The 24384-nt window shown below is 43.9% G+C and overlaps 2 protein-coding genes across 2 annotated transcripts; one reads left to right on the top strand and one right to left on the bottom strand.

Moving 5' to 3' along the window:
- Positions 1 to 45: 45 nt before the first annotated feature.
- LOC135388996 (centrin-1-like) lies at positions 46 to 5279 on the top strand. Its single transcript, XM_064618897.1, has 3 exons — positions 46 to 497; positions 4635 to 4973; positions 5033 to 5279. The coding sequence occupies exons 1-3, from the start codon at positions 99 to 101 to the stop codon at positions 5207 to 5209; spliced, it is 915 nt and encodes a 304-aa protein (XP_064474967.1). The 5' UTR covers positions 46 to 98; the 3' UTR covers positions 5210 to 5279.
- A 93-nt stretch (positions 5280 to 5372) lies between these two features.
- LOC135388990 (focadhesin-like) lies at positions 5373 to 24101 on the bottom strand. The gene is made up of 35 exons (XM_064618886.1): positions 23932 to 24101; positions 23736 to 23810; positions 23259 to 23416; positions 23084 to 23185; positions 22883 to 22984; positions 22356 to 22521; positions 21044 to 21241; positions 20882 to 20972; positions 18773 to 19269; positions 18591 to 18695; positions 17907 to 18121; positions 17414 to 17540; positions 17288 to 17346; positions 16975 to 17188; positions 16271 to 16415; positions 15638 to 15823; positions 15436 to 15554; positions 14338 to 14528; positions 13110 to 13151; positions 12614 to 12839; positions 11586 to 11837; positions 11035 to 11108; positions 10459 to 10603; positions 9624 to 9740; positions 9415 to 9537; positions 9244 to 9321; positions 9007 to 9172; positions 8859 to 8939; positions 8675 to 8791; positions 8129 to 8244; positions 7904 to 8041; positions 6881 to 7185; positions 6678 to 6822; positions 5616 to 5789; positions 5373 to 5557 (listed from the first exon to the last, which is right to left on the bottom strand). The coding sequence occupies exons 1-35, from the start codon at positions 23983 to 23985 to the stop codon at positions 5411 to 5413; spliced, it is 5250 nt and encodes a 1749-aa protein (XP_064474956.1). The 5' UTR covers positions 23986 to 24101; the 3' UTR covers positions 5373 to 5410.
- Between the last annotated feature and the right edge of the window lie 283 nt (positions 24102 to 24384).

Here is a 24384-nt window from a genome sequence, read left to right as displayed (position 1 = left end):
TGACCCTCAATTGAGCAAAGCGAAAGCGCGCTGTATTCAAAAGGTCCGAGAAAGTGGAAGTTCGCAGAATGCAGTGATTGTCTGTCGCGTGGTTGTCCATGAAGCCGTCCTCGAGCAATAAGTCTGTTGGGCAGCCCGTGCCACCTGCTCAAACGGCACAAGGACAACCAGCGTCGGCAGGACAGTCGTCTGCAGCGCAAGATCCTCCTGGTTCACACGACCAACCACCAACTTCACATCACGCAGGACGTCATAAGTCAAAAGGAAAATCATCAAAGTCCAAAGTAAAAGATCAGTCGAAAGAAGCACCGAAAGAAGCACCAAAAGAAGCTCAACAGGAGGCACCGACGGAAGCCCAAAGAGAAGTTAAAGAGGAAGCACCAAAAGAAACTCCAAAAGAACCGACTAAAGTCAAATCAAAGGAAAGCCCTGGAGGTGGTCCAGTTGCACCAGCAGTAGCCGCTGTTAAGGCAGAGAAAAGTTCACTCAAACCTAAGGTACGTATGCCAAGGGTAATGATAAAATATAGATAAAAAGTAAGCGAGCTGGAGGCATATACAGGATGTTTCACCTAACGCGATAAAAATTCTAACTGGCGACGTACTCGCCGAAGGATTGTGTGACTTTCGGCTACCTCCTGGAAACTTTTGCCACCATTGAGGTAGGCTTTGGACAATTTTTAACTGCGGGAAATTTATTTTTGCAATTGAACGTTGAAAATTGCGGAGCGAACCTGTTTTTTTTTAAACAGAAATATGAAGTCCTCCACGGATAACCACAGACCCAATAAAAACTATGCACAGTACCGCAACATAAATAGTCGAAAAAAATTAGTAAAATTTCCGCTTTAGCCTAGCCCGCATGATTGTTGCAAAGAAGAGCGCACGGAAGATGCGCGGAGAGGAGGAGGTGTTCCCACCTCTTGTTTTATCTTTCTTTCCCTTGCTTTGACCTTGATGCTAGTGACAACCAGAGGTGGGCATCCTCACGAGGGCAAATGAGGGTGAGGGTGCCTTCACCCTCACCTCACGCACATTGAGGTGAGGAAAACTTCTCAAAAGAAAGATTGAGGTGAGGTGAGGAAATGTTTCAAGAGGGATATTGAGGTGAGGTGAGGAAAATTTTTGAGGAGGAGGTTGATGTGAGGTGAGGAGAATTTTTTGACAAGGAGGTTGAGGTGAGGTGAGTGAGGAAAATTTTCCGAAATTGAGATTGAGGTGAGGTGAGGTGAGGTGACGAAAAAATTTTGAGAGGGCGGTTGAGGAGATGTGGAGCGGCTATTTTCAATTAAGCGATCTCTTAAAAGGGCACCGAGAGCCAGCTTTTTCTATTACCAATGTAGCAGAAATGTTTTTCTACTGTGAGCATAGGCTCTCTACACTAAAATGTGTTCGCTGTAAGCCCGTTAGTTTCGGACTTTCAGTTGAGTCAGATACATGATAGACGTTTCAGGTCAGATGCATGTACAAGTGAATATAGCTTGTGTGCTTTATGTATTTAGCTTAGATTTCAATACAATCAAAGTCAGTTGAGTCACATATGTGATGTGAGACACATGAACAAGTCAATATAGTTTTGTGTGCATTATGTGTTTATGTGCATTATGTGCTCGGGGGGGGGGGGGTTCGTCATGGATTAATACAGGGTGCTTTGTACGGATTTTCTTTTCAAAGCTGAGAGTAGCACTGATGACATTTTTGCAGACCGGTACCGCGGCCAGGAGGACATTCTGTGAGAAGTCGCACGCAACTCCTGGACGACTCCTTACCTAAAACTTCATAACTTGACACAATAAACACAATCTCAAATTTCAGATTAAATGTTTCCAGGAAAATGCGAGATAGCAGAATTGGAGGCAATCATAATTTGATTGAAAATCCTGAAACTAGCACAAACTTTGAGGTGCCAAATTTTGATATGCAGATCCGTCGAAACCAGAACTATACGCATTTCTCGAGCATGGAAACGACAAGACTTTCGGCTTATCTGGTCCTGAAAGCGGTCTATCTGGCCATAAGATCAGCCCCTACTCCATCTCCAGCTCCATCGCTACAAAAGATTGTTTTATGTCTCAAAGCACGTGCTTGTTTCAGGATATTTTACAAAGAGGTTGGGCTGGCTCCACTTCTGCTATCCCGCATTTCGCCAGGAACATGTAATTAACAAATTAATGAGTTTAGGTAATTAGCCGTCACTGTCCTACGGGATGTCCGCCTGGTCTCATGATCCGCCTGTGAAGACCACGACTTGGCAGCTCCAATAATTTTATTTATAAAAATTAAAAAAATAAAGCTTGTACAGTTATGCTGTAACAAGCTGCTTTATGTATAACACAGCCCAAACGTGTCTAAAGCTGAAATGACAAATGGCCCCCTGCAGAGGGTGCACAGGAAAGAAAGGGAGGGGGTGTAGCCAACATTTTTGAAGGGCGTAGCGGGGAAGGGGTGGGGGAAGGTCGTATAAATCACTGACTGGATGAAGTTGATTGATAGGACCAATGAGCAGTGCTACAGAAGAGTGGGACCAAAGGCAAATGCTCATAGCGGTGCATGTCTAGTGTCCAGCAACATCTATGTTTTGTTAGACTCTCAACGACAGCTTGAGAAGGAGCCCACCAATTAACACATATGTGAACAGCACTAACAGTTGCCTTCTGCCCTTATACGTTTACTCATATGCCTTGCAAGTGCTATAGAAACTGGTATTATTGATAAGAAATTACAGGGTGTTTATTAGGGGTGTGCGAATCCGAATATTTTAAGTCGAATCGAACATCGAATCGAATGAGGGAAAAAATTCGGAATACCGAATCGAATATTCGTGCAAAATTTACAATATGTGACTTTCGCACTAAAAGTTTCCATTTTGTAGCCCATGGCTTTAGTGTAATTTTCCTGGCCTGCCACAAGAGAGACATGCAATTCTTCTGTTTAAAGCCCCTACTCTTTAATTTCACATGAGAGTGCTTCCTGCTTTTCAGGTGAGCCTACACTTACTGCAGTACTGGAGTGGTTACCTTCATTTCAAAATTTTATGTCAGGCAGTAGCATGTTATACGGATGAGGCTGTAATTGTTTCAGACAACCACAGGCCATTTGTGAAACAAACGAATCGGCATCCTGCCTCAGCCTTGCCATGAACACCCTTTAGTTTCTTTGCACTCGCCCTAGGAAGTTGCACTACTGAAATTTTTGGACATAAAGGACATCTTTAAGACACCCTTCTTGTTCGTAGGCTGTAGTCATTATTCAAGATTCCTAACTTTTTAAAGGCAACCTCACAGACATCAAATCAAAGCCCCTCGTCGGCACCGCTAAACTGCATGTTGGAGGGGCGCCACCCCTTCCACAGACGATGTCTACAAAACTAACTTTGGATAACACACCGTCCCGCCTGTGTTGGTCCAGCAGCAAGAGCAATTTCGTAAAGCAGGCTCCTCCTCATGCACAGAAACATCAGGTGAAGCCCACTTTCGGGTTGTGTCGTTCACATTCGTAGAATAGTCGAATATTCGAAAAATCAAATATTGGATATTCGATTCGCGAATCGAATAGTTCGAGCGTTTGATATTCGATTCGAATTGGAGAATTCGAATATTCGCACACCCCTAGTGTTTATTTTTATCCTTTCCAGATTTTTAAATAAAAACGCTATGAGAACAGTATAGATGTGGGCATAGGCGCCGATTGTGGGGGGGCTTGGGGGCCTGAGCCCCCCCAGAACTTTCCCCCAGTCTGTCTACCCAGATGACACTCAAGATGAAAATGTCGAAGGATATCCTAAGAATTGCGTGTTTCATGCGAGTGATCATGGAAATCCTGTGAAAATTTGCCTCTGAACGTCGCAACACGGAATTCCGGACACCCTGCTCGACCTCTGTGCATGAAAAAAGGGGGAGACGTTGTGCCCCGGCCCCCTCCAGCAGATTGAAAACTCTCCGCCTATGGATGTGGGTATAGAAACTGTACCCTTGATAGTGCATCTTGAGAGGGTACATGGGGGAGGTGAAATCCACCTCCCCCATATAAAGTTCCCATAGAAACCGTCCTGAAATATTTTCTTGGCTACGCTACGTACTACAGCCTAAGGTACAGTGTCTTACGACCCCAGGAAAGACCAATGACACTATGTTATATGCCGGTTTGATGGGCTCTGTGTCAGACGACGCACTGGCATTGTGGGAAGTGCGCGAGAGAGTTCTCACGCTTGCTTATACAACGCGCATGGTACGGAATAAACTCCGTTCCTGCCAACAGTCATCCTCACTGCCTCGACAGTCATACACTAAACCAGAGTAGTATCTGAGTAGTAAATCTGAGAAAACTAACCAAAAATTTACCCCATATTTTCTGCTAGGTATTTCGTTTTTCAAGGTCCATCTCTTGTCCAGCAACACTGAGCAAGTACCTTAACATGCCGTACATAGTCTGCTACAAAAGCATGCGGCATGACGTGCACAGTTCCCACTCCCCCCGTTTGCCATATATATGCCGTACGTGGTATAGCAATACTATACGCATGCAGGAAATGCGAGTGCTACGGTGATACGTATTACAGCCTTTCCACAGCCCCGGGGGGCCCCACTAGGATTCTCGTATAACTTGATGTCAGCATGTGTCAAAACCTTAAAACAGGCCTCAGAGTCACATCCTGAAGCTGCACCCAAGCAGGCTGCTGCTGCTGCTGCTACTTCAAAAAAAGGCACCATGCAGCTAAGCGAGGAGATGATAGCAGAATATCGGGAAGCATTCGCCTTATTTGACAAGGATGGTGATGGCGTCATCACCACTAAGGAACTTGGAACGGTGATGCGCGCCCTCGGACAAAATCCCACGGAGGCCGAACTGAGGGACATGATTGCTGAGGTAGACGTGGACGGCTCTGGAGCCGTCGACTTCCCAGAATTCCTTGCGATGATGAGTAAAAAGGCTCATAGTACCGACACGGAGGAAGAAATACGAGATGCCTTTAAGGTGGGTCGATAACTTTTCAGCCGAAGACGTACCGTCCAGCGTAGTGTCTCTCCACGCAGGTGTTTGATCGGGACGGCAACGGCTTCATTACGGCCGCCGAGCTGAGACACGTCATGACATCGTTGGGTGAAAAGCTCACTACGGAGGAAGTGGATGAAATGATCAGAGAGGCAGACATTGACGGGGACGGACAAATCAACTACGAGGAGTTTGTTGCATTGATGACCTCAACATAAGAGACGTTTTATCTGCTTGCCTTTTTCCCATGGAAATTAGACAGCACAGAAATAAAGTCCTTTACATGTTCTTTCCAACAATCATGTTAGTTTGGTGCCCTAGAAAATCATAATGCTATCCTGGGCAAGGCATGCAAGACGTCATTTCTCTGACACTTTGATCAAGTCAAGTTGTTCTAGAAAGTTTTTATGAAACAAAGCTTATTGCGTTATATGCGACACTGACTGCACCCACATGGATGATTTGTACTCTTCAGTAGATCTCAAATTGCATATACATCCTAGGAGCTGTGGCTTAAGATCGTGCAGCCGTGGCTTGTCGAGAAGATGCAACAGCCAGTCGAATACCTGGGATGGGAAGGCTTGGTACATTCGTGTTTTACTACCGGTTAATGTCAATGCTCACCACTTGCACGATGCCGTTCCACTTAGGTGAACTCAGCAGAGAGACTAGTGCTTTTGGCAACAACAATAAAAGGGTGCTCGGTAGGTCATGGTGATGTATGAGGTTGTGCTGAATGTGTAGCCGGCTAAGTGCTGTTGCCACCAGAGACACCAGCTGCAACTGGTACTGTAGAAACTAGATTAGGAACAAGACATACAGTGAGATTATTTCTTAGTAGTAGTGGCCCAAAAGGGTCATTTGTAAAATGAGCATTCCTTTGGAACTACAGTCACCGACCGATTTTTCGGACTCTGATTTTTTGGACATGCTCGATTATTCGGACTCGTTCGCGGAACGGCCGCGGGTCCCATAGAGATGATGTATAAGAACGTCCAAAATTTCGGACGTCGTGCAGCTCCGTCGCTCGATATTTCGGACTCTGTTTGCCCAACCCGCGAATTTGTCTCATGGGGTGAAGGAAAACATAGGTATCATCTGAAATTCGTATCAAAAGAAATCAACCAACTAGAATATTGAAGAAAAAAAAAGAGGCAGTGATGATTGTTGATTTTCCATTCCCCTGAGTAGAAGAGGTCTGTCGTAGCGCTTTTGCGTCTTCGTTTTTGGCCAACGGCCCAGCACGTGCTGTTCGCCCGCGAGTCGCGCGACAGCGCTGTAAAGCGAGCTTCACCTAATGCACGCATGCGTTAGGTGAAGCCGACTTGCGGACTTGATGACGGCGGTGCCTCTGTCAGTGTACTTACAGTGACGAAATGTCGCTTCGGGAAATAGAAGCTGATGTTATCAGGCAGAGCTGGAAGCGCGTTAGCTAAGCATCGACAAATTTTTCCAGCCTACTAGGGCTTTGTAAAGTTTATTTTGAAGCAAAATTCGTTTTTTCGGACGGCTCGATTATTCGGACTCTTGCGCGATCCCCGCAGAGTCCGAAAAATCGGACGGCGACTGTAGTGTGTCATTATACTTTACTGGATGGGGGGCGGAATGGGAGTAGACCAGGACTGAGAACTAACTTCATTCCTTGAGTCTTTCATAGGAACACCTCAATATGGAACTCTTTCTTACCAGGATGTTTGGGGCAGTTTGTTCTGCAGTTTCTTTCACCATCATCAAACAGTCCACAAACCATCTGATCACTTCCTGCGTACAGTTTTCACCATCGTCGAATTCCAGGCACCGCAGTAGCAACTTCAATATGTCAAGCCGTTCCCTGCGCACAATGTTGGCAATGTTGACTTCGCACGATGACAAGAGAGTACACTACCTACCCTTGTGGTATGCTACATGCTGCCTTAAATGGATTGCACGTGGCATTGATGGGTCTCCTGCCCTTCACACACAAGCGGGTGTGGAGGTAGATTACCATGGGGATGTTTGTCAAGCTGTCCAATATACCATCTTGGCACATTTCGGAAAGTAGCAGGAAGCATTCGCACAAAACTGACATCAGTCCGGATTCCAGACAAGCGCTGAAAAGCTGCTGAGCCTTCCCAAAGATTTCTACTATGGCTGCGTTGACGAGAGAGGTTGTGGCTGAGGGAAGGTCAGCAATGTTGAGGACTTTGATCATCCCCTATGTGTGAACGAAAGGCAAGAAGATTACTACTCTATTCTGCTGCCTATCCCTATTTGTTTCATCAATACATCAAATGCACCTTAAAGAGGTTGAGAAACCACAAGCAGCCCACTAAGTGTATGGCTCACTTTCATATGTTGCAGTCCGTGGATTCGACACCCCTCCTTTGAATGGCTTTTTAACTATTATGTTTTTAAAACTACTATCTTTTCAAGCCACCGTGGACAGTGGTGCCAAACAGCGCCAAGAGAGGTCGGCAGACAAATGGGAAGTGACGTCTTGTATAGTAACTGTAGTGCAAGCTAGTGCAAAGTGCCCCAATGTCACCCATACCGAAGGCAGTTCTCTGGTGGCCGGCCCACTCTTGCAACCACCTACGTTGCCATAGAAACGGAAAAGGAGATGAAGAGCTCAGAGTGACGCAGGAGCTCACTGAGCAAGCGCGGCCTTAAGAGTGCAGTAGCTTCGTAACGCGGGATTGCAGAAACATAGCATTTCCATGTGCATGTATAGTTCACGTAAATCAACATTTAAAACGTTACTGTTTCAAATGTTTGGAAATGGTTTCACAACCCCTTTAACTACAAAACGACTGTACTCGAGACAAGGAAAGAGACAACGCACAGAAATTTCTCTTTCCTTGTCTTGATACCTGATTCTTTTGTAGCCTTGCATCAGCATGTCAACACCCTACTGCTCCTTTCAATCACGATACCTTAACAATAGCTTCCATGTCTGTCGTAGATGCTTTACCCCTTATGGTCACCAGCTTCAAGAATGGCTTCAAGTTCGCAGGAGGAACAACTTTTGCGACCATGGGTATCGATGACAGCAGCATGTTCACACATTCAGGCTGTTGATATGAAATGCACATATTTGTCCAATGAGAGCAGAGTTCCATTACACAAAGCCAAAGCAAAGAAAAGTATTTGCTGCATACAGTAAGGCTGTGTAGAAGGGGCTCCGACACGCACGTAGTCAGGAAAGCGCACATAGATGCTGATGATGAGCTGTTCTGTAGTGCAACACTGATCACTAGTGGAGGAAGTGCTGGTGCTGAAGAAAAGATACTTCATGAACTTTGAGCACCTGTGAACTGAGCCAGCTGTCTCATAGAAATATCATTCTCTCAATCCGGCTGCACTAAGTGTTCTGAGGCATACGACCTGCTCAGGGTCAAGGCAGTCTAAAAATGAAGCCATTGATCGCAGATGTTAATTGATAGTATTGTTGATTTATATTGCATTTACCAAAATGTTAATTGATATTGTAACTGATGTCATGGTTAACGATGTTATTTTTAAGAACCTGATGATTTTAAAATAATGATTAACTTTTTTTGAATAACAATTTTTAGTTAAAAATTTTTAATGACCTGATGTGATTGTTAACTATTTTTAATAACAATTTTTAGTTGACAATTTCTAATAACCCGACATTATTGTTAACTATTGTTAACCATGATGTTAATCGATATTGTATTCACCGTCCTCAGCTGTCATCAGGGGCGTGAGCAACGCAGTCCAGTTGAATGGTGGAAGCGCACGTGGAAACTCATGTTTCAGAGCCTTGATACAAGCTTGCAGGTGAACATCCATGCTGCCTGTAAATCATACAACATTCCACGAGCCTTACGATGTCATAAACTGCAACGTATAATACCATATTACCAGATTTGATGGATGTGGCTACAAAATTTGTTAGGGGCCAGAGTATGCTCTGTTCTCCAAGGTAGGCATAACTTGAAGGAACTGCAGGAGAAAGCTGTTGTCAACGTCCAGTCCTCCAGCCACAAAAGAGAGAAGCAGATTAACAGACCCGAAGAGGTGTTCTGCGATTGGCCGCTGTTAACAATGTGCAATTCCCCAAGTAGCCATGCCGTACAACTCAGTAAGCCAGTATCCTTCGACACCTTCATCATGTTCAAGAGCAGGTCAAAAACTTCTTTTAGCCCTCTTTCAGAAGATTGTTCCTTAGCATTCACCTTCAAGAAAAGTGGATGCTTAAAAAAATATTGTTTCGCCGAAGAAAATGTTGATAATATACAAAGCATACCATGAGCAAAAGTCGCCCACCACTCGACATGATGCAGAGACCCTTTATTGCGGCAAGACGAGATAGGGTTGGCTGGCTCTGGAAGAATGTCAATGGCATTTCTTTTTTAAGGTTTATCTAAAACTACAATATGCTACTTATTGTTATAAATGGGCAAGTGGAAAGTGTTACCTCTGATCCTAAAATGGATATCCAATGACTATGCAGAGATCTGTAGAGTATCTCCGCTTTTGGGTGGTTCATTTCTTGCAACATACAAACCAGAATTCCCAGAGAAACTGAAGTGCCAACGCACTGAAAAAAAAGAAAAAGCATTGTCTAATTGTAGATATTCATTTAATCAAAAAAGCTCTACGATTTATTAGCAGTAGAGAAAGTACCTGTGCGTTTTCTTGGCGCCGTTTCTCAAACCAGAGAAGAAGCTCTTCGACATTATCCATCGTCAACAACGTAGAAGCAGCATTGCAAATCAAAACAGCGGTGCACACGCAGTGTACCTAAATAAACGAGTAAAAGGTCCCATGTATGTATGTAGTCATGTAATAAATGTAATGTTATGTAATATAATAATATGTAATGTAATGTAATAATATATATGTAATAATAATGTAATAGTATACGGTGTATTTTTTTTATTTGTTACAGAATTTTTATAAAATAAACTAGCAGAGCAAAATAGATGCCATTTTTGAAGTTGAGTTATATGGCCAGGCGAACATTCTCTTGAAGAAAGTATGTATCTACAAGATCGCTAACTGCCTAAAATTCATTAACTCTTTAATTAAGGGATTTCATGCAAAAGCGATATAGCAGAACAGGAGATATTCCTCGTTGAAAGACATTCCATGTTTAAAAAACGATTAAATGCGCACATGTGTTGAAATATACATCGCTTAATATCGCTCCGTAAATGAGCCGAAACAAGAACTACGGTACGCACGTTTTGAGGTTAACTTGAAGTTAATTAATGAAGTTTAGGTAATTAGCGATCTTGTAGTTACATACTTTTTTCCAGAGAATGTTCGCCTGGCCATATAACGCAACTGCAAAAATTTTTCAATATAAAAAAAACAACACCCTGTATATAAAATATACAAGGTAATGTAATGTAATGTAATGTAATATATACATGTAATGATACATATGATACAATGATACATAAGGTCTCATCTCTTTGGAAAACCCTACGCAGGGCGTGGGATATGCAGAGCTTACCTCAAACGAACACATCCTGGAGTCCATTGCATGAAGCACTTCACAGAACTTAGCACATGCCACAAGCACAAGGTTCCTCATCTCTTCGTCCCTGCTTTGGCTGAGGCCTGATAAGCAGAGCGTGAGACATAGGAGGTCCCCAGCCCTGCAAGCATTAATAAGTCCTGACTTCTCCTAGTCAGTCCTCTGTTTTGGTGGTGATTCTGTGTGTAATTTTTGTGTGTATTTTGGATGCTCAGACTAATAGTTGCATATCTAAGGTAGATGTTCCCTTGACCTAGGAAACCTTGGGGAGCCTGTTTATACTGAAATATCGCATGCTGATTACCACAATGTTTTAACGAATCCTGAACATTTTACTCACAACTTTTTGAGGAAGCAGATATATTCTGAGATCATCTCGACTGTTTAGAATGAGAAAATGACACCTCTTCAAACAGAAGCGCATCTCTGTGCAGAGCTGAAATTTTCCGGCACTAAATACCTGCAGTATTCTTGGGCCAACTCTAGGACTGTGGTTAAAAATTGTGCGGATAACCCAATAAAAAAAAAAACATCCAGCAAAATAAGACATACTTTGGTTCAGTGTCTCCATTGTCAAAGCAGGAAGACATCAAGTTCTTCACAATGTACTTGACCAACCCCTTCGTCTGAGAAAAGATGAAAGAAATCTTCAAAGAGTGTTTCTCCACGATCCCTATGCCATGTATAGACCCTGAAGTTTAAGGGTTAAACCCGGTTTTTCCCCGAATTTGCACCCCGAATCGAGGTTCGCCGGTTTAGGGTTAAACCCGATTTCTACCCACAAGACTGCACCTAAGGTAGGCACCTCACAGCAATGACATACTAATTTTTCACAAAATTCGCGGTTGACCTCAACGTCTGATACTCTGGATAGGCTGGACGACGAACGTTTATTCAACAACAGAGCCCGATTTATCCCCAAATTCAGTCTGATGGTAATTTTTCCGCCCGAATTTGCATGAATTTTCGACATCGAGCGATTGACCCGAATTTTACCCCCCCACCCACCCGCGAATTTGGAAAAAATAAAACCCGAAAACTTCAGGGTCTAGTCATGTACCCAACACTAGCAACATTCAACCGTTTACGGGCGAAGTACTTACGCCTCCCGATTCCCTGGTACTTTCAAGCAGACCTTCCCTCGATGTAGCCTGGATAAAGAACCCCAGCCCAATGCCGAGCAACAGCTGGGCTGGCTTAGATGATTCAAGTGCCAGCTGATTCATCAGCTTCTCCAGGAGACTGGGAACCAGCTTAGGGTCCTTTTGATGCAGGTATGGAACCACCCAGCTGGCACTGACAGACGCACAACTGCGCAGTAGCGTTGAGCCACCCGAGGTGGACTTTGTAGAGCTCTGTATAAGGGCAGACACACCTGGTACTGTAACTTAGCAACTCAGATTGGTGCTGATGCGGTGTTTCAATCATTCATTTGTGTTTCATTATTGACATTTATCTTAGAAATGAATACCTTCGGAGTTGTCTGTAAGACTCTCACAGCCACTTTTGGGAGTGAGATATACCACAAAATTGTAATGAAGCTCTTAATGACTTAGTACAAATGTCAGAATCACCATATTGCTGCACCAGACCAGCATGCCGGAAAAACTCGTATTTCGAAGCATGCCGAGGTACGAGATCAGTGGTGCGATTTCGAAAATCTGGTCCACGTCACAAAATCTGTCGTGCCGAGAAATGCGCGGTGATATGGTAGTTCGGTGCCAAAGTCAGAATGGCATTTGAGGGGACAAAACCAGGCTGCACGAGGCCTTATCTGTTCTATCATCCAGAAGCACATGCTTGGCCCTCCTTTTCTTTTATCTTTTTATCTTCATTAAAAAAACGTCCAGAGCTCTGGTAAAACCTGCTCCATTGTCTTTACTTTGAAGGGGAATCGCAACAACACCTTGTTAAATGTTATGCGCTTCAGGGCGAATATTTCATGGCGAATGTTGCAACAATTATGTCCTTCAATGGTTTTGACAGGGGACTGCGAGTCACTTCGGAAATGCAGAAAAGTAAAACAGTAACAACTTTGGCACTAAGCAGTGCTATCAGCTGAATGATCACCAGCAAACAGGGAGCATAGGGAGCCAAGCATGATAAGAGTCATAACGGTACTTTTCCCTACCTTGAATATCCAGTCAAACATCTTGACAGCATGACCATAATCACTGTCGATGCACGAGATGATAAGATCCAGTACAGCTTTGGTCCATTCCGAAGGTGGAATATGTGTTGTATCGTCTGCGGCACTCTGTTTCAGCGCAATATCCAGCCCACTGTGGTATTCCGACACTGTTACCAATAATGCCGAGAGAGCAAGCAGAGCGTTGGCCTGTTGAGTTGCCCGTCCACTAGACAACATGGAATTTATCACAGACATAAGACCAGGGGACGAAAGCAAACAAAAAATCCTTTGTCTGCATGTTTTTGTTTGTGATGAAAGCTGCTGAGGCCGACACACACAACAAACAAACACAACACAAGCCTCAAGGTGTCCAAGAACATGAACAAGTGAAACTTTTTCAACAAAGACCTTTTTCGACAAATAGTAACTTTTTTGACGACTGCCATGTTTCATTTTGTTTGTGTTGCTCAGAATCGCAATAAAGTTGACGACTTACAAACAATTCTTTTTGATTGCTTCTGTCAATGAATCTCTTGCCCTGAAAGAAAGAAATTAACGCTCGAGCAGTGAGACCAGTAAAATCATACACTAAGTAATCATCATCATCAACATCAACAACAACAACAACAAGAAGAAGAAAAAGAAGAAGAAGGAGAAGGAGGAGGAGGAGCAGAAGAAGAAGATAATAATAATGATGGTAATAATAATAATAATAATAATACTTTATTTATAATTGTGCCCACAAACAGCGTACGCCTGCACAGCAGTGCACCGTTTATATGCAGATACGATACAGTGGTGGCACTATTGACTTTTGTACAATGCAGGGGTTCATGAAGCTGTGGCATGTGATTTAATGTAGGGTTGTGCGAATATTCTAAACTTTGAATACAAATAGAATATTTTCCATATTGGATTCATATTCAAAAATCGATTCGAACTTTTTTTGAATATCGTACCGGTTTACTACCGAGACGTTGCGGGTTGTGCGGTTCAATCTGTACGTTGCGGGAACAGTGACGAACATGCATAGTACAACAAGTACAAACTGACACACAGATTTTTTTAGGTTATGTTAATCTACGAATACATCGCTACGCACTCACCAACTGAAACTGAAACTAGCACACAGCTGTGTACGGCCTCCATTAAAGTCCGTTCCTTCGATGGCAAGCGAAACACGATACCACCGTGCACGATAAATAGATCGCGTAAACGACTGCGCGTGATAAGCACAGACATACGTCATCATTGATTATAGCAGTTTTACAGCACCAATTAAGGGCGCTGTTCCAAACTATGCATTACCATAAGAAACAACACTCTTGTGAATGATGAGCTCCATGAGACAACACATTGTTTCATTGTAAAAATAATTTTTACTGTACATCCACAGATAAGCATGTATGCCCCGTGAATGCTGTATGAATGGCAAAATTTCCAAACCAAATCTACTAATACAAATATCTCACAGACACTGCAAAATGAATTCTTTATCCCAATTTCGAAACCAATTCAAATATATCCACATAGCTCTGTACCCTTCACTGATATTTTCCCATAAACCTCGATTTGAGTATATGTCCCATCTCAAATTACCCACTGGTTCTGTAAGCCATACAAGCCCATTGAGAGCTATGTAAGTCTAGCACGAACAAGAGCATACCTGAAACACGTTATTATACAGTGACATTTGCTTTGTACAAAGTCAGGAGCCCACCTACCAAAGCCATGACCTGTTGAATTGCCTAGTGACATCTTCCGCGCTTCCTGGTAACTTCCCGTGGGAACGCAGATGCTCCAGCTCCACTCTGCGGCTCTCTTCTGCCGCATGGAAAGCTCGCCTCATGAACATGCTCCAAGCACTGGTAGCAAGCAGCGTGCGATACCAGTCGTTTGCATCTAGGGGCACATCCTGAAAGGACGCGGCAAAGAATCAGCTGTAAATTTTAGGTAGCCAAGGGAGATGCGAAGGCAAAAAAATAGGCGATGTCAAGTTGCCGGTGGTGAGTAAATCAACGAGCGATATTAAACAGTAGTGATATTAAACGGTCCCACCATTTAATATCACTCTTTGATTTAGCCAAGGGAGATTAAAGGTGTTGCGACAGGTCGTTTCAAATTATCCAAGATAAACATAAAAGACGGTTTTCTGCGCTAATGTGAACCTGCAGGTTGAAGGTTTTACAGCGTAGAGGAGAAGAGAGGCATCTGGCAACGCTGTTGCCCTGCGCGTCTTCCGGGGGCTCACTTTCCCATGTGACATGTAAGTTTTTTCACCCTAATTCACATGAACTTGGAGCACATGTTTATTTACCCGATTTTTACCCCCGGAATTTTGAAAAAAATATTTCCCAAAAACTTCAGGCCCTAATTATAATTAGGGCCTTGTGTTTTAGGGTTAAACCTGGTTAAACCTGTTTTTACCCCCAATTGGCATCATCATCAATTCGGGTAAAACCCGGAAACGTGAATCGCCAAAGATTCAATAAGGCCACACATACAACACTTCCCACTCAGCACAGCCGCTGGGCATTTGGTGTTCATACAAAATGCGAGATGCGTGTTTCCTTTTTTTTCACCCAAAATTCTGTTTTTTTTTCACCCGATATAGCCCGATTTCACCCGTCTTATAGCTTCCAGGATAAAACCCCGATTGTTACCCCACCCAAATTCTGAAAAAATATAAAACCCGAAAACACAGGGCCCTAATCATACTTCTTGCAGTGGCTCTATTGTGTCCATTTCAGGAGCTATAAAATAGGGGGAATAAAAACGGTTTTTACCGTGTCCAACCGTAAAACACCGGGCTCTATTTGTACCTGAAGGAGGGTTGAGATGAGCCGTTCGTAGAACTTGCACTGTTCTGCCAGAGACTTTTTCAGAGGTTTGCCCTCGCGGTCTAACTGCACCGGGGGTTCGGACGTCAGGAGGACTCCAACTACAAACAATTTACGCATTCACCAACCTTGCCAGGAAAGAGCATTTTCATACACTAGGCTAACAATACGACTTTCTCCGCACCTGCGATACTGCTCTGCACCCCCGGGTACTTATTTGTCTCATACAATGTCTGCAGCAACTGAGGCACGACTCTCCGCTGTTGGTCTTTCGACGTGTCCCTGTACTTCATTTGAGAGAGGGAATATGCAGATCGTGGCATCTCCTTCACTTCTTTCACCAACAGCTGTGACAGGAAGTAAGTGTAGTCTGAAACGGAGAGCGGAAAAAAAGGACGGCATCTTAAGACGGCCCGCTTTCAAGCTGCCGAATACGCAGAGCCTGAAGTTTTCAGGAATTTTTTTTTCTAAATCCGGGGGGAAAAATCGGGTAAATAAACGTGTGCACTAAATTCATGCAAATTCGGCGTGAAAAAACTTCGAGTATGCTAAATTCGGGGAGAAATCGGGCTCAGTTACTCAAACTCACTGTACTGGTTTGGTACAAACGGTGATGTAACTGGATTTGCTGCCAAACGAGTAAGTTAGTGCATTCCTACAGACATAAGGGACGGCAATTTGCCGGTTGAAAATCGGGTTTCACCCTAAGAAGGCAACCTTCAATTCGGGGTGCAAATTCGGGGAATAATCAGGTAGAACCCTGAAACTTCAGGCTCTACATGTACATCATTCGACGTGTCTAGAGAGTGATAAATACCATCTAAGACGTCTTCACTCTCAATGCTCTGAAGCAGATCGATGAAGCAATAGCCTGGCGTGTATGGTAGCACGTCTTCAGGGTTTTGAGCCAGCTCTAGAGGAGTGGAGGCTTTTGAGATCGGAATCTTCAGGTTCTTTTTGGCCTGTGGTGGGAAAGTAATTTAGCATGACGGCAGCCACTAGGCTGTTTGTGAGTGGACTGTTCTGGTGCGGAGTGATTTTTAACTACCGTGATACTATGCAAAGCTCCAAAATAACTGGAATATCTTAAGCCTCCGACAGAAAATGACCTCGCATGAAAAGAGCATAATTCGAGCCGTGACAAGAAAATGCCTGTTCATGACAGGGCACCAACTCTGTAATTTAGTGACAAAACCAAAGTTCAGTGTTTATTGAGTACAGAGTCCCAATTTTTTTCATCTTATGTTTAATGCATGTAAATACAGTACTACAGGTTTTCCCGGCGATTTTAATCCAAGTGCCAGCTAAATTAATCCAAATGCCATGCAAACTTTATGGGGCATGGATTAATTTAGCTGGCACTTGGATTAAAATCGCCGGGAAAACCTGTAGTACTTATTGCCGACAGAAGAGACATGCTTGTTTCAAAACTGTGGTCTTCAGAGTCCCGAGCGGGATATAGACAAATAAAATACAAAAAAAATAAATAAAGTGAGAATGATAATGACAAGGTAAAGTTACCTCAGGTGGTATGACCTTCAAGGAGTGGTAATTGGTTGGAAATTCTGCCAATGCTCTGTAAGCACCTCCAGTAGTAACATCATTGCTGCCTCTTATCACAACTTTCCACAGCTTTGATAGAAGCTCTTTCTCGTACTTTTCATACTCAAGTGAAGGCACTGACAACTGAGGCACTACTGATATCAGCTGGTATAAAGCAGTTAGAACAAGCGGTCTGTAACAAATACGCTTGCTTTAAGCAAAATGTACGTGACAAGACAAACAAGTTGTACTCTGTAGTGCACTGAGCCCAGAACATTTGGTAGACACATGCCTTTCATCTCTCCATAACTTCGGCATGACGGCATCGAGTGTTGACCTTATGTCAATCACCTGAAAAGAAAGTTATTTTTGTGCTTACAGGTATACTGTCGCAAAAAGCAGGAGCAGCCTGCCTTACCTCAGCCTTGCAAAGCTCAGAGATTCCCCGTAGAGCTAAAACTACTGCAGCTGTTTGATGATGATTTTTGTACTTGTTGATTATGGCAGACAGAAAAGGTAGAACATCAACTCCATGAAGAGAGCAGCTGCAGAAGAAGAAATAAAGTACATCTAAACAGTGGCGTATCTAGGGTGTGGCAGGTGTGGACAGGTGCCATGGGCACCAGGTGAACAGGGGCGCCATTATGTGGTCGGGTGTGAATGTGCCAGGTCGGGCACTCAACCTGGCACATTCATAAATGATCTAAAGCACCTGCCATTAGAGAAGTTGTAGTGTGAAACCTAGTGCGGATCATACGAAAACGCATCCCCAAGGACATCATGTTAACCATGTTGCCATGGGCGCAGGTAGCTCTAGATACGCCACTGCATCTAAATAAGAGTATTACAAATAGCTATATGGCAAATTTGTCTACCCATACGTTCATCAAATGTTGCAATATAACACCTACTCGTGCTTAATCACATTTAGGATAGCAGAAGCTTTAGAAAGCAAGACATCATCACAATATCCATCAATCTCTTCTTCTCCTATTGCTTTCAGCAGTAATGGGAAACACTGAGGCTGCCTCTTGTACAACTCGGTAAAGCACACGATGCAGCACGCCTTCAAGGTGGGATTGACGGAAAGGGCTTGCAGGGTGTTGTGAAGTGGTGGAATACAGTACTGAAATGAAAATGCAAGCAGTCAGGCAGTTCCAAGTTACAGATTTTTTAAAGCCGCTCACTAGATTGTACGAAAATTACAGAATTAGGTAAGCTAATGAAAAAATGGCTAGGAAGCAAGCGAGCTGGTGAAGATGATGCATAATGTAAAAACCCCGAGACTAGGGAACACGAAGGGACAGACACAACACGAGCCCCCCTAGTGTTCCCCACTTCGTGTTCCCTAGCCTTGGGGTTTTTACATTACGCATATAGGTAAGCTACGCCACTGTGGTAAAGAATTTCTTGGGAGGGCTTCCCCATGGCTGGTGCACCCACCAAAAATCGATAAAGTTATAAAAAAAGAAATCCACAAAGCATGGCATGACCTAACGGCAACTTTGAAAACTTGAAAGTCTGAAACGTCAGACTTTGCCAAATGCATATATACCGACCCAACCTTGTCCTATATCCTATTCTAGCGTACTTACCTTGTGAACAGCTGTTTGTGGAAGGGCATAAAGCAGGGCCATGATGAAATCTGGGTTTGTGCTTTTGCTCAGCTTGTACAGGACCACAGAGAAGAGCAAAGGACCCTGTAGTGTAAATGTCCCGTATTGCATCATAGTGCAGGTTCCTCTTGACATGAAATGAAGTAGAATTTTTTGCTCACCAAATCTTTTGTCCTAGTTGCAGTGTTCATGGCAATGTCTAACGCACTTTGCAGAATATTCATGTCGTCTGCAGTGGCGATCAGAGCCGAGGCCAATAACACCACCAAGAGCTCAGGCTTCTGTTTCTTGGACGCTACACCACTGCCGATTGCTTCTATATAACGGTGCTTATCTGTGATGCTCTGAATGTTATCAAACTCATGCAAGACTTTTGCCACCAGAACAGCATCGTACGTAGCTCCTGATAAAGTTGCGATACTGATGGCTGCTTCAATGATGTGTTTCTTTAGTGAGAGTCTCGCGCTTCCGCCAGAAGCGGAATTGTAACATATGCTTTCAACCTTGCCTAAAAGCTTGACGGCAGACGCTTGGAGTTTGGTCTGCTGGTTCTTAGGATCGAAGGAGTCGGGTGGATGCGTAAAAATCTGGACAAGTGGGAGCAGCAAGATTGATGCGACCGTTGGAGATGGCCTTGCATTGTCCAGTAATGTATCACCTGAAATATTAAAGTTATGTACATGTGTAGGGGACATTACAGTGCAAAATGAGAAGTGCAAAAGCCTAAAAAGAAAACTAGTTTTTCATTGTTGTGAAATTTACTACATGATGTTTTCACACAAGAGATATGAGCACAGCTCATCCACAAGATCAATATATAACTCTACTTTTCTTTCCTTCGTACAGCCCACATTACAGGAGCAAACGTGACAATATGATGACAGATAGATAGGGCCTGACTTTTTCGGGTCATATTTTTCAGCAGCATTGGAGGTTAAATATCAGGTTATATTTTGCTTCAATAATTTGGGTGTAACCGGGTTGAACTAAACCTGATTCGATCCAGTTACGATTGAATTGGATTGAATCAGGTGTAAACCTTCGGTCTATTCAGCATAATCCACAAGACACACCAGTAGACACAAGAGTATCAACATTTAGTCCATGCATCTAAGAGGCAGTGGGGTCTCTGTATAGACAGTTTGTATGAGCATATTTATTCATTTACAACACAGTTTGCAAAGTTCTGTGTTACTAGTTGTGATGACTTTGGATTCCCCCTGGTTCAGCAGTTTTCGGGGAAACATTGGGTTAAGCCCTGTTTTTTGTTGATTTGAATCGGGGATTGGGCATAACAAGGGCACAATCCAATCTGGGTAGAACACTAGAACTGACCTCCTTTCTTGTACACCATGCCGACCCCCTAGTATGGAAAAAAGGGTTTATGGCCTTCTCTATGGTCTCTTTTGTCGCCCAAATCAGTTGCGTCGTATTGCCCGCGGCTTATCTGGCAAAAATTTTTTAAACATTCCTAGAGACGGGTCCTGCAGCTTATACGCGTGAAATTTCGGTAGTTTACAAGCTACTTCAGAAGATGCTCAGCTATTTTTACTGTACTTGGACACGTTCTAACCGATAACCTTTCTGAAAAACCTTCGATCACTTTCAGATGAGCTGGCATGTAGCAACCGTTTTGCATCATCATTGGCCTTCCTGAATCGACTGGCGGTAGCGCACACAGAGGGTGTCACAAAACACTGTTGCGTAAAAGTGCTTGTGTCCCTCACAGTTCCCGTTAGAGCCCTGCACGGGCCAACTTTTCCGGGCCCGACCCGGCCCGGGTGCATGGAAAAATGGCCAGGCCCGACCCGGGCCTTCATATTTTTACGCGGCCCGACCCGGCCCGGTGACCCAGTGACTAGAGCCCGGCCCGGAATCTAAGCAAATAGAGCCCAGCCCGGCCCGGAATCTAAGAAAATAGAGCCAAGCCCGGCCCGGAATCTAAGCAAATAGAGCCCACCCCGGCCCGGCCCGGAACCTAAGCAAATAGAGCCCGGCCCGGCCCGGAATCTAAGCAAATAGAGCCCGGCCGGCCCGCAGTGGTAGCGTATTTTAACGGCCCGGGCCCGGCCCGTGGTGCTAGCGTATTTTGTCGGCCCGGAGCACACAGACAATAACAAGCCCGGCTCGGCCCACGGGCCGGGTCGGGGGCACGGGCCCGTGCAGGGCTCTAGTTCCCGTCCCAAATCTGAAGCCGCCGCCTCTGTATTTCTCGCTCTGTGAAGCCAGTCTCACAATAGCAGTCCCGAATACGCCGTTGTGGTACTCACAGATATCAAACAACTTGCTTAGGTAGGTAGAAGGCACTCTGGTAAGGCAGACGGCTAGCTCGACGAAGCACACGTCAGTCAGGAAATCACACTGCACGAGTTTACTAAGATTACATAACACGCACGTAATGCATGGTAGTATCCATACAGCAAGCAACTTACTTCCTTGAGACCACCGAACACTTTGCTGAGAATCTGGAGAAGAGGCAGGGAATTCACCTGCAGCTTCCACGCTTCGTAAGCAACGGATATTCCGAGAGCACACACCCAGCTTTGTAACGCCGTGTTATGACCGACTAAGGTCGGAAGACATTCTTCTAAAACTAGAACAACATGGGAGAGCTCTTGTTCAGTTTGCAGCTGCAATGAGAATAGAATGTATTGATTGCTGTTATCAGAAGGAAGGAAGTTTAAATTCTATCTGGATAAGATATGAGATCGTGTGAGGCTAGTGGAAGACTGCAAAACATGTTGCGGTGAACGACACTGTAACGTTGCCAATATCTGAGGACATCAGGACATCACAAGGCTCAGGACAATGCACGGTCTGGTGCCTTGAGAATCTTGCCCCAGGGTTATAGGACCCAAATCTGCTACTCTGCTCATTTGAAAGGCAGACACACAAGTGTGTGTACCTTATCTTATCTTACATGGTTCCTACGGTGGGAAGGAGCTTCCCCTCCCAGCTGCGACTGCATTTAACTGCCATTTATTGCAATGATAGATTGCTTGACTGCGAGTTTCAGGTGATGATAAGAGGCAAAGCAATCCGTCACCTCTACACGTGGTAATCTCAATCATTTTTATTGTACATACGTAAATTTTATATACAGTCACCGACTGATATTTCGTACTCTAAAAATCTGGACTTTCCAATTTTTCTGACAAAACTGACCGTCAAACTTCCCATAGAATCAATGTATTTCTGCTTACAATATTTCAAACCGTGCTTCGAACGGACTGCCCGGTTTTTCATACACGTTTCGGAGCATGCCTATTTTTTCGTACTCTTCGTCTTCCAAGAGCCAAAACAGGCGCGTTACAGTGTGTTTTGGGAGTCGATATCTCGGACAGTGCCACGAAGGGAAGCGCGCCGACCCAGCACTGCACACGTGTGCATAGTCGGCCAGGCTCTTGATCTGGCGCCGGAAAGGTCAGACGACAGTGGGTATCATGGCAAGGTAGGCTAGCAGAAATTTGCCGCAATGCGCTATCCCATGTCTGCGCGGCGGAGGAAACTCGTCTCGACAGTTATTTCGAACCAGTGTGAGTGCTCAATTCAGTTTTTTTTAAATATTGCAGATTTAAGCCTTTTGTCTAAAAATTCCGACTGATTTTGTGGCTCCTTAAGTCCGAAAAATCGGTCTGCGACGGCAGTTCCAACTATTCAAAGATAACCTCTGCATCAAGCCACATCTTTGCAGTTCCATATTTAGTGTTTTGCAGCAATTGTAACCCATAGGATGATACTTACTGGCAACCACTGGAGAGCACACTTGAGAAAATGTACATGACGAGGGCAAGTAGGTAGGTTTGAAACTTTATGAAAAAGTTTACTTCTGAGCATTGCGTGCTTTGTGGACCATCCTGGGTTTAAGATTGCGTACGTGAACACAGGAGAAAACATCTCAAATGTCTCCCTGCAAAAAAGTAAGGTAGGTGTTTCAAATATTCTGCAAGCATGTATCATATGCTATTGAGTAAACATCTTTTTCTTTGCAAGTGTAAAAAAAAAAAAAAAACATCCCCTGCATCCTCCTTTAAAGTCAAGCACTTAAGAGAGTGGTAGAAACCACTAATGATAGCGAGATGATAAAGCAAGAAATCAATAAATTCTACAGAAGGTCACCCTGTTTTTCATATGACTATATCACCTCCCTCAGTATGACTTGAATTTGTTTCTATTTGATCCAATGCAGAAATTTCTATTGCATCATGTGTCATACATTGGTGGTACTGTGCTAGCTATTTAGCACAGAGCATTATGTGTAAGTCACATACCATCCTTGGTGATCCTTAAAGCACAATTCCATTGACTCAAGCAGGAAGATCCAGGAGTCTGGCTTCTCTCTCAGTATCAGCACAAAAGGATGGGTAGGATTCCTGCAGAGGATATATGACAAAATGGTCACGAATATCTTCCATAGCCCCGCTGTTAAACCTGTAAATGTGTTCACGTTTATAACACTGCCTCTTACTAACCTTAGTCCAAAGGGGCATTTGTATTTGGCTCCTGCCTGAATTTCTCCACGCATTTGAGTGAACAGCAATTTACCAATGATTAGTATGATGGCACTGACATGTCTGCCAATGGATAAACAGTATAAGGAAGGGCATTAGGTTCCGTGTTAACGCAGTGATACCAAAAGAAACTCACTCTGATGAATACAGCACTCCTAAGAGCTGCGTCACGGCAAACTTCCAATCGATGTGTCCATGGACAACGAGGTAATGCACAGCTTCGCAAGAGTTGTGACTAATGGCTGCATTGCTGCTGCAACAATTTTCCAACAGAAAGTCTAATTCCAGTGGTTTCTGTATGGGGGCAGAAAGCAATGACAGATCTAGGTTTACACATTTTCGGCAAATGACTGGTACTTTCCAGGGATTTCGCCAGAATCACCACCACCCCTAACCATGCGTTAACACTCCCAAAATACTTACAGGAAGGCAAAAAAATCCCGAAAGGCCAGAAGATACGGGTGTAACACACCCCATATATAATTGACATGTACTTTTTGGTTAGCGTGAACAACGTGCACACAGTACGTAGCTGGGGATTAACTTCTAAAATAGCTTCCCAGAATAAGATAATAAATAAAATAGGCGTCTTCATCATGGTAAGAGGGAGTACCTTTGAATTTTCTGCAGAAATGGGCTGGCCTTTTGAAGTTGACTCCGCTATCTTCTGTACAAGTTTTTTCACCACCTGAGCAGGAATAACAAGTAGTTTATAATGGTTCTTCCACTATCAGGTGATGTCTAATGAAAGATTCGGCACTGCGATCTTTCAAATAAGGAGTTTTAGTAAAGAGAGACGTGACACTAACTTTAAACTGAACTGAAGTGTTGTCGAAGTTCAGCATAGCCTTCAGGTCCTCCATATCTGAAAAGTTCTCGCTACTACTTCAGTAACATGCTCAGAAATTATCTCGTTTATTCCTACAGTTCATCACTCGCAACGAAACACAGCCGCCATGATTATTTTTTCTTGACACCGGTGTCCAGTGTTGCCAGACAACAGCGCATTTGCCATGCCAGTTTCGATATCACAAATCTCGAAAATATTTTAGACTGATGCAAGAATATTCACCAGGACGCAAAGTCTGAGCAGCTGAGCGCTGAGCAGCATGCTGCAGGCAATGGCAAACAGACAGACATCTATTCGACCAATTCTCAACGACTCAACATTGCTATCACCTTATTGCTATTGAGGTGACCCGGATTCAAATCCGGGCGTCGGCTGTGCGTTCTGGGTGTTCTCCCTGCGTTTTCCTCAGATG

This window comes from Ornithodoros turicata, chromosome 3 (genome assembly GCF_037126465.1).
Source record: "Ornithodoros turicata isolate Travis chromosome 3, ASM3712646v1, whole genome shotgun sequence".
Taxonomy (NCBI): Eukaryota; Metazoa; Arthropoda; class Arachnida; order Ixodida; family Argasidae; genus Ornithodoros; species Ornithodoros turicata.
The sequence above is the reverse complement of the archived record's forward strand: the minus strand, read 5'-3'. Positions and strand labels throughout refer to the sequence as shown.